The 10991-nt window shown below is 32.8% G+C and overlaps 1 protein-coding gene across 1 annotated transcript; it reads left to right on the top strand.

Annotated features, from left to right (window-relative positions):
• The first annotated feature begins 6534 nt into the window (after window positions 1–6534).
• LOC104222254 (zinc finger protein 1-like) lies at window positions 6535–7741 on the top strand. Its single transcript, XM_009773465.2, has one exon. It carries the CDS (start codon window positions 6674–6676, stop codon window positions 7493–7495), a length of 822 nt encoding a protein of 273 aa, XP_009771767.1. The 5' UTR covers window positions 6535–6673; the 3' UTR covers window positions 7496–7741.
• The last annotated feature ends 3250 nt before the right edge of the window (window positions 7742–10991 follow it).

Below are 10991 nucleotides of genomic sequence, written 5' to 3'. Positions count from 1 at the left end.
AAACGACGTCGTTTGGACGTCCTGGGCATCAGGTGGCCTGGACCGGGCAGGCCTGGGTCTTGGGCTGTTTGTTTGGGCCAATTTTGTTAAAATTGGCCCAAGTCCGGAAGGGAAGGGGTCTTTTCTTTTTTATTATTTTTTTTTATTTCCTTTTTCTTATTTATTTTAAAACAAAACTAAGCCAAAAAATCAAATTAAAATTAAATACACACTCAAATACAATTATTTGCACACATACTAAAATATTTCAAAACAGGTAAAGTCAAACCAAATAAAATCACGGACGAAAATGCCTATTCATGATTTTCTATTTAACGACCGGATTACGGTTTGAATTATGCAGGACACATATATTTTTTTTGAATTTTATTTTAATGAAGTAAATAAATAAAAATGGGTCAAAGTCACAAATAAATCAACAAGGTGCCGCACAGAAATCCGAAAATTGTACAGCAGGGCCAATTATATTTTTTTTATTTCTTTTTGGAGCGATTGTCGCGCGAAAACAAAAATCACGTGCTCACAGTATATAGTTGAATTGCACAGATTTATTTGGTAGTCTGGTCCTAGCCTCGTCACTACTTCGTCGAGGTTGGGCTAGGCACTTACGAGCATATGGGGTCGGTTGTGCTGATACTACACTCTGTACTGTGTACAGATCCCGGAGCAGCAGCTTTTGGACCGTAGATTGGGTGGCTGCCTTTAGTCCACGTGGAGATCCAAGGTAGTCCTGCAGGCGTCCGCAGGCCCTGGCGTCTCCCTCTATCCCTTTACTCCTGTTTCATTTACTTAGTTCAGAAACAGTGTATCTTTTATCTTTCAGACTTTGTATGTAGCATTCTTAGATCGTCTGTGAAACTGTGGCACCAGTTCTGGGTGGTCGAGGCTCAAACAATTGTATTAGATACATATTTCAGATAGTTTACTGCATTTCTTCCACTTTTTGTAATTTTCGCTGTCTACACGTTATTGCTTTTATAATTGTTAAAGAATATAAATTGGTAAAAAGGTAATTTGTTCAAACAGTCGGCTTGCCTAACTCATATTAGTAAGCGCCATCACGACTCCTGAGGGTGGGAAATCCGGGGCGTGACATTAATATTGACTGATTTTGTGATGTTTCTTTCTCCAGCATGTATGTTTACTTTATTATATATGTAAGCAAACTTTTATTTGGTTTTGTAAACTCTTTTTTGTTATTTAGATAAACATAGTCGTGTACCCTTATATTACATTTATTATAAAAGAACTTTATTTTATTCAAATCTAGCTACATTGTTCAAAGTATTATATTTATAGGATTTTAAATGTGAAAGAGTTCTATAGTTATATGGAATATTTTTTTTTGCTAAAGGCGAAGTAGTATTTAAATAATTAGAAAAATAACAAAAGTTCCTAACATGATTGCATATGATCATTAACCGAATTAAGTATGATAACATGATAAAAAAAGATAAATTTTATTTTTAATTTAAATTCAAATTTTAGGACTTTATCTATAAATTTAAAATAATCTTTTAATTCAAATTCCGTATATATATATATATATATATATATATATATATATATATATATATATATATATATATTATTGTATTTAACTAAAATAGTCAAATATAGAATAAAGTTATTATATACTATTGACATTTATTAGCTTACCACTTGACTTAGCCATAATATCAATTATATATGATAATTTTCTTACTTTAATAAATAATATAGATAGTTGCGTGTATAAGTATGACACGAGGGGGGTAAATAATTTTTAGCTGAATACTAAAATACAAAGCAATAATAATAATTATCTTAAAAAGAGTCCTAAGAAAAAGATGTTTAGACATTGACAACCGTACTGTGAATAGATTCCTAAGCTTCACAATCCCATTTGATGTCATTTCAGTTGTGGAGTAATACCTAACAAATACTAAATCAATCATAATTTCATATCTACTTATCAATCTTTAATATGCACATAGTTATCTATATGTCAAACACCAATGAAAGCAAATAGTAAGAGTACTTGCATTATCCCTTTGGAGATGCCCAGTTAGTTTGGAGGGTGGTCATTCATACAGATGATTTGGGATTGATCCTCCTTCAATGCTTTTTAGGTTGAGTCTGTCGCACAAGGTTTGCCTAGTGCGGTTTACATTCCTTGTACGGTTTGCAGGTTGTTACATAGTGGGAAATTTATGCAGTATGCATAGAGTGCTCACCCGAAAGACAAAGACTATAGCGATTGCAGGTTTTCCTGAAAGTTTCCAAAAAAAAAAAAGAGTACTTGCATTAAGGTGAATGAAGGTGTCGTAAAAGAGCTCAAATGGCACTAGTGTTCTTGATTAAAGTTTTATGGTACACAAACAGGTTATGTACAAGATAATTAAAAGTAAATATTTATAATAAAGATTAATTAGTTAGTACATGATAAAACTAGGTAACTAATATACTATCGGATTTTAAATTATAATGATAGTGTAAAAATATAAATTGTGCTCAAAGATCCTTCTTAAAATTGGAGCAACCACCAACTACGAGCAAGGAGAAAAGGAGATGACTTATCACGCTGTAATACTACTTTTTCTCTAGACGGGGTGCATTCGATTTATCGATTCGATTTTGATCCTTATTGATTATCGATTTGTACATATGCTTATCGTTATTGTTTCAATAAGGTTTTGATTTTTTCGATTTCAATTTATCGATTTTTTCGATTTCTCGATTCGGTTATCGATTGCACCAATAAGAAAATTTGCGGGATTCCACGGAAGGTATATCGCTATAAACACGCCTAACTAATATGGTCAAAAAGAAGCTAAAATAAGACGAACACCATTTATAACATAAAAATTGTGTCAACAAACACATGCAACGAAACTAAAGTAAGGGATCAAATGTATGCCACCAACTCTCCAAGGGTATAAAATCATTCCCCCTTATCGGTATAAAAGTTATCTTTTTAATATATCTTATCGGTTTATCGATAAACCGATAACCGAAGAGGACAAAATCGAAATCGAAATCAAAATCGATAACTCGATAAGAAAAATTTCGAAATCGAAATCGATAAATCGATAAACCGATATCGATAAACCGATAACAAATAATTGATTCGATTTATCGATAAACCGATTCGAATGCACACCCTTATATTTAAAAGGTGTGGAACTATTCTTCATTTTGTATCTTTTTTAATTTCTATATCTAAAGGAGTTAAAAGGTGTGGCACTATTCTTCATTTTGTATCTTTTTTTAATTTCTACATCTAGAGGAGTTGGAAATATTAATTAGAATCAATTTACTTTCATCTTTTGATCAATCAAATAAATAACTTTTGGGTATTAGCTTCTTTTGGTAACATTTGAAAAGGATGTACATCCATTTCCTTTTTTTATTTTCTTTCCCCAGAGAGGTACATGGAATATAACTTTCCATTAGATAAAGTTGTGACAACCATGAATATTCCTTATGTTGCATAAATGTTATCCAAATTCAGATATTTGTATCATCGTATGTCTGAAATATGAAATACACCAATGCGGCAAAATGGTTAAAATAAAATAATTATCCACCCATATTATTAATTAAAAAATGGGTTGGATAGTGAACATTTTAAAAACAGGTCAAATATGGATAAAAACCATGTTATCTATTTAGAAAATGGATAACTAATGAGTATAACTCTTACATTTGTAAAGCCTCAAATTAGGGGTTCATCAAGTTTGGGAGACTAGGAGTTCTCCCAAAAGTGATCATATTCAAGAAGTCATATTCATATTATCCGTCGGTTAACCCCCTTTTATCCTTATTAAATATGAGTTTGGTCGGATAATTCACCTGTTTTTTGTATTACCTATTTTCCCGCTCATATTCGACCCGACCCGCCCGTTTATCACTCGTACTTGTAGCAGTAGGAGTACTTTTAATAAGATTCAAACAACATAGGCCATAATGGTACATTGTTTATTAGTATTCATAATTAAAATTAGAACAACAATACTTGTGTTTGTTTGTTTAATATCTGAAACTACTCTTTTTGAATAATGGAATTTGATGAACAATTATCTGTTTGCATTGATGAAAGCAGCTTCACTTGCAAATGTAGGTCTCTTTTGTCTAAATTAATAAAGTGGCCAAACTCCATGCGTTGCTTCTTTGTTTTACTTGGAAAAAGTTTGGTCCACTGCTTTCTCATTATTGATTACTATAAGATACTGCCAGTGATGCTACGTAATTCACACTTTATGTCATAAAAAAGGTTATATAGTCAACTAATCACAAGGCCCTGGCACATCTTAATTACTAGTACCTGTTTCCTTTCTTGATTTTGACTAATATTTTACAAATTAGTAATATTTCCCTCCAGAGAGTAAATTAGCACAGATATATTGACTACTTGAAATAAGAATGCCCTTTTGGAGGAACAAATATTTGTGGTTCTCAGTTAGAAAAAGTTAACTTAGTGCTTTTTATTTATTTTCTTATTCTTGCGATGCCGTTATGTTTTTTATGATTTTTATTAATGGTATTGTTCTATTATTTCTTTTCGTCGTCTTTTCGTCTTTTTGAGCCGAGGGTCTATCAAAAACAGTCTTTCTACCCTCTCGGGGTAGAGGTAAGATCGGCGTACACACTTCTCTTCCCAAACCCCACTCGTGGAATTTCACTTGGTCATTGTTATTGTTGTTGTAGTTAGAAAAATAGTTAGAAAAAGTTAACTAGCTAGTGTTCTCGAAAAATGAGCTTATGGTTACTTATGTTTTTGTTTCCCTTCCATTCTCAGAAAAATAAAGTACTAATTGCAAAAATATGGGCATTCTTTAGTTTGTTGTCGAAATCATATATGATAATTAATGTAATGGAGTAACAGCACTACCCCGTTTGGAGCTGTTCTTGAATACTACGTACTCAGTGTTTTTTTCACAATAATAAAGATTAAGTAGTATTACCGTTCACTATTAATTATTTTGAAAAAGTTTGAAAAAGGCCAAAAAGTTTAATTTGAATCTTTGAATTAGGAATATATGTAACTGATGTGAAAAATATGCGTGATATATGTTGATTCATTAAAGCATATCCTTTAACAAATGGCTGGCTCTGAAAAATATAAATATATAATCAATGCCTATAATACAACTCTGAAGTGGACTGTATATAATACTTGATGTCTAAGGAGAAGTATACTCAAAATTGGAGTAATAAATACTGAATTTCATTCTGTCAAAAATAAATGAAAGGATTTTCACCTTTAATTTCCTGATCTATTAACAGTTAAACACCAACCCTCTCCGGTAAAACTTCTCTATGTCTCAACATACACTGTTATATTAAATCATACATTAATGCACATTCTTGCCTCAATTTAAAATTATTTTTTACCTATGGTAAATTAGTATAATTTGATGCAAATACCGGAAGGGGTAAATATTTATCCCCCATCCACCATTCACTTTTTTATGGTTTGCTCATTGCACATTTAATTTACTACTCCGGAATAATTTTTAAAACTGAGAAGCAATAAATTGGTGAGAAGAACAGAAGCATAAGAAAATTCCAAAAATGGGAAAAAAAAGACAAGAATATAATATAGATGGTGGCCAAAAAAGGCAGGAAACGTGGGAATAGACAGACAAGTAAAAAGTAGAAGAAACATTGAATGGGGTATATATGCTAGGAGAAGAGGTTGAGACACGCTGTTTTCTTCATTAGTTTCAATCACGGATCTTGGTAAAAATTCGAAAATCCGAACCAAAACGAAAACCAAACCAAACAGACCAAAAAAATCGATACTTTTTAGTTTGGTTTGATTTTGATTTTGAAATTCAAAAACTGATCAAATTTGGTTTGGTTTTGGTTTCAATTAAAAAAAACACGGATCAAACCGAATATAGGAGTACCTATTTTAAATTTATTATTACACCTATATATATGTATACTTTTATACAAAGTTTTAAATTTTTTATAGTAAATAATAGTCGTTTGCACTTTTCGTACAGTTCTTTACCTTTATATTTTAGTTTAATTGGTAGTTTTCTTTTGTTAAGTGTAAGAATCTATTTCATGTTAAAAATAATATATTTTTAATTGAGTCCTTAAATTATTCATCACTATTTGATTCAATATCATCAATATATCTTGGTAAATAATAGATTTCTCAAAGGGCAATTGATTTGATAGTGTTACGTTGAAAATGTGGTCGCCGAAATGTGTGTTTGGTAGTGTGTCTTATATTTAAGAAAAAACCGACAAATAATCGAAAAAGCGACATAAACCGAATCAAGAAAAAAACGACTTAATTGGTTTAGTTTTAAGAAACCGACTTAGTTGGTTTGGTTTCTTTTTAGGGAAAAAACCGATCCAAACCGAACCATGAGCACATCTAGTTTCCATCAAAATAACACATGCATATCTCTCTCTATATATAGATATCTGTATTATTATTATTATTACTAAAATTCCCATTGGAGTATCTTTTTTATTATACTATAATAAGCTATTGTAACTGTAATGCCTCCTTCCTTACATAGTACCATAGCATTAAATTCTCAATCAATAAACATTTACTACTACTTCTTTTCTTGCTATAACTATTAAACACAAAATAATATTTCATCATTCATCATCACGCACAAAGTGCAAGTCCTAGTCCCACTTTCTCTTTACCTTATTGATTCATATGAAGTTTCCCACATCAGATAATTCATGTACTTCTCTCAAAGTTGAAGCACCATTTCTGTCCCCAACTACTGTCCTCTCCAATTTCCAAAATAAGTTGCAGTCCGAGCAGAAAATGGAAAGTCAAACAACAGAAGAAGTGCCACAAAATCAAAGAACAGATGAACAAGAAAACAATGATCTTATTTTAGATCTAAGCCTATGTAATACAGACCACTTGTTCAAGTCAAATATTCAGACAAGTTCATCATCGGATCCTAATTCTCGAGGTAATAATAACAACGAAACTGAGCCACGGGTATTTTCTTGCAACTATTGTCAAAGAAAATTTTACAGTTCTCAAGCACTTGGCGGCCATCAAAACGCACATAAACGAGAGAGAACAATGGCCAAAAGAGGTCAAAAGATTAATTCAGCAGCTGCTAATTTTGGTTATGACAAATATTCAAGTATGGCTTCACTTCCATTGCATGGCTCATTCAATAGGTCTCTTGGAATTCAAGTTCACTCTATGATTCACAAGTCCAGTAGCCCATTTGGTGCACCCTTGTACGGACATCCAGGTTGGTCAATTCGACGGCCTATTGATCAGCAACCGGCTATTGGTCGACTTGCTCCGCCAGATTGTTATAGCAATAATACTTACAACGGTGGAACATCGTCAGGTGGTGGTGCGGCTAGGTTTGATAACAATATTCAAAAGTTTCCTACTGTGGTTGATGGTATTTCAGCATACAGATGGGATAGTGGTGGTGGTCCTCATATTTCCAAGAGTAATAATCAAGAAGAATTGAAGAAGCTTGACTTGTCTCTCAAACTCTAGGAGTCCTAGTAGTAGAGTTTTAAGTTGGTTTTTTCTTACAATTTTTCGTCCTTTGTTTTATTCAGATTTTACTTTCTTTTTCAAGTTTCGTACTTAGTAGCATATCTGGTCGGGTTAATTTAGGTCCACTGTAAATGTTCTTATGCGGCCGGCTGCAGTAGTACTCTAGCTGCAGACGACTAGTTAATTCTTATGATGTGATTTGCAACATTTTGGTTTAAGATCATGCTCAAATCTTGCCTTCAATGGTACATTAAATAATTGAGTTCAAAGTTTACAAGTACAAGAAATGCATGTTTCACAACCCATATATACAAACAAATTAACTGTACATTTGGCCTTGGAAATTGATGAAGGGAGCCTAACGGTCAAATTGTATCGGGGTTTGAGCCGTGAAATCACTAATATAGGCGTCATATATCACACCTCTTCCCGGACCCTTTTTATATATCTGTAAGATCATGAGATCGATCTTGAACGTGACGAAAATGTCACATGCTGACAAAAATCGGTACTGTTAATGAATTAATAACAACTACTACAAATAATCTTGCACTTTCTATGGCTGAGATTTTATCCAAAATGGGCAGTGAACAGTTGCTGAAATAGACTATCTATTGAGGGGTCTTTCTCATTGAGTTGGTGAAAGCATGTGGAAAGTATATAAGTTTCTGTAATGACTCTTGTCCACGCTCACTTTGATATCTTTTCAAGTCTAATAAAACATTTTTAAGCTATTCAATCACATCATTATCGTCATATATTTTAATGCTGTAAAATCTTGATTGCATTGATTTCTTACCTAAGAAATCTTTTAAACAGGAACACTCCACAATTTGGTGGGACCAAATTAGACTTTATGATGGATTTAAAACTTAATCATGTCATTTTCTCAAAGTAAAATCCAACTCAAAGCAACAAGCAAGAACAACTGACCTCCACTTAATTAATTACAAAGCATGATGTGCATGTAAAGATAGTTCATGATTAATGTTGAAGAAGAGACACTTGGCGCGTGCAAGAGAACATCCTAAATTGTCTATGTACGTGAAATCCAACGAAATTAAAGGTGTAGGGTTGGTGGGCATACTGAAATAATCAGAGTAAGTCAAGAAAATATGTTTCTCTAGTGTTTTTATGGCAGGAAAAACGACAAATAGTTTGAAAGCTTAAAAATGGACAACGTGGGCCAAATCTATGTATTTTCATTGCTTGATTGATGGTACTTTCTCCCTGTCATTTTTTCAGCAGCTAATGAAAGCAATATGTACAACTTAGCATCTCCTCAACCACCACACTTAATCTCATTTTGCTACTTTGATCCAAAGCATAAGCAAAAAGCCATATGTATTTGACATTCCAGCTATCAAATAAACAACGGAAGACTGAAATGACAATGGCCTTTAAAAGGAAGGGACACGTGAGTTTTCACTCTCTACGGCTAGAATGGATTAGAATAGATATTTTCAAGAAACTGTCTTTCTGATTTTGTATCATATCCACCCTTCAATTATATTACTAGGAGTATTATTTTGTGAACCTTCAATTAAGGATGTCTCTTAAGAAACTGCATTCATTAGAGCCTAAATGGAACAACATAGACAGTAAACGCATTCATATAACTGACCCCAATTTGCTTCTGTAAGACTGTAGTATAGTAGTGGTAATAGTTATTGTTAACTACCGATAATGCCACTTGCAAGAGGAGTTATCTATACAAAAAACCAAAGATTAAAGAATAGTCTTCAACTAATTTTCTATACTCCAATCCACTTTAAGTAAAAAAAAATTTGGCTCTTTTCACACACATTATGAAATTCATCTTTTAGCATTAATTAAGAATGAAATTAACCATATTAACTTTAATTTGTTCATTGGAAATATAACAAACTACTCCTAGGCTCTTTACTCCAAAGATAACATTGGAAAAAAGAAGTTTAATTCCTTCTAAATCTATGAAAAAATCAAATATTATGGACCACAAAAAAAAAAAGATGACCAAAAAATCACTTAAAGTGGAACGGAGGTAGCATATAACGCATAAGTTTCACACTAAAACGAAGCAATACGTCGGACACTGCATGTTTTTGTTATTTTTGGCGGTGACGTGAAAAGTACTTTACTCATTCGCGAGTCACTCATTTTCTACATCCCATATTTCCAGTAAAATTAATTGACAAGGAATTTGCCAGTAATTCTTTGCTAACTATGAGGTGAAGGAAATTGCTTTCCACCTTTACTCAAGGATAAAGAGGACAAGATACCTATATACCGAATGCTAAGAGGTCATTAAAAGAAAAGGTAGTACTAAATAATCAAAAGACATGAAGTAATGACAAGCAACCTGCAACTTAGACTTACGTCATTTTTACTGAAAATGCTTTTTCCCCTGTTTGGTAGGTTAAGAAACTGTTGAAGAAAAAGGAAATGTCCACTTTCCCTTTCCATGTGCTTTTCAGGGAGAAACTGCCAGTTTATCTGTATGCTTAAATGATCTATAAGTTGGTTGTAGCCAGCACAAACCAGCCAATATGGTATGACCCAGAGGAGATATACAATGCTACTAGTTGTCTCAGATGTTGCTTTCCCTTGACAAAGCAACTCCCACCCATGACGATAACATTTAGACAAGGAAAGCAACAACATTGAATAAATCAATTCAACCACTAATATAGCACAACAAAAAGACGTTTTCAGTCAAACTACAAATGGCAATAAAAGTTTCCACTTTTTTGAGGGTTTGACCATTTTAAACCATTAAACTCAACATACAGTACAGGTGTTTGTAGTGGTAGAAAATTGATGGCCATTAACTTGAGACTACGAGGAAATAACATGCACATTACCAGGGCAATAATTGATCTAGGCGACCAATCCTCTCTTCCCCATTACTGGATATAGCTTAGACCATACAAAAAGTCTGTTGAATCAATGAATATATATCATACTTGGGCTCAATCATAGTGAGTGGATGCAGCTAAACAGTGAGAATTATATGAATTACAATGAAAAACTAACCTTCAAGCAAAATAAGACAACTTCTACATAAAGCTGTACCTTTCATAAATTCTCCCAGATAACATTAATTAGCTTACTAAATGGATAAGGGACTCCAGATATAGAAATAGCACATAACAGTGAGTACTTTTTCAATAAGAACTCCAAACAAAGAGAGTTGAGTTAGTCTGAGAAATAGCAAATACCTAATACATCATCTCACAAGCATGCATACAAACAGGAGTGCAAGAGTCCACTTAAACCAGCATCAAATGTCAAATGCAGATAAGTGTAATGTATCAAGCCTAACCTTCCCAACTAAAAAAAGGAAAGAAAATTTGACTAGATATTAGATAACTCTATAATATATCCAATGCATCTACAGCTAATGCTGACATCTACCACCATTAAAAGCTAAAGGTATCTTGGTTATACTAAGTTACAAACGGATGGAGGAAAGCTGAAGGAAGCATGTATGCTGCATCAAAAAAGATATGAT

The sequence above is a fragment of the Nicotiana sylvestris genome, chromosome 3 (assembly GCF_000393655.2).
Source record: "Nicotiana sylvestris chromosome 3, ASM39365v2, whole genome shotgun sequence".
Taxonomy (NCBI): Eukaryota; Viridiplantae; Streptophyta; class Magnoliopsida; order Solanales; family Solanaceae; genus Nicotiana; species Nicotiana sylvestris.
The sequence above is the reverse complement of the archived record's forward strand: the minus strand, read 5'-3'. Positions and strand labels throughout refer to the sequence as shown.

What these genes read in the sequence shown, in the direction of transcription:
- LOC104222254 (XM_009773465.2), top strand. Translation starts at nt 6,674, where the DNA reads ATGAAGTTTCCCACATCAGATAATTCATGTACTTCTCTCAAAGTTGAA.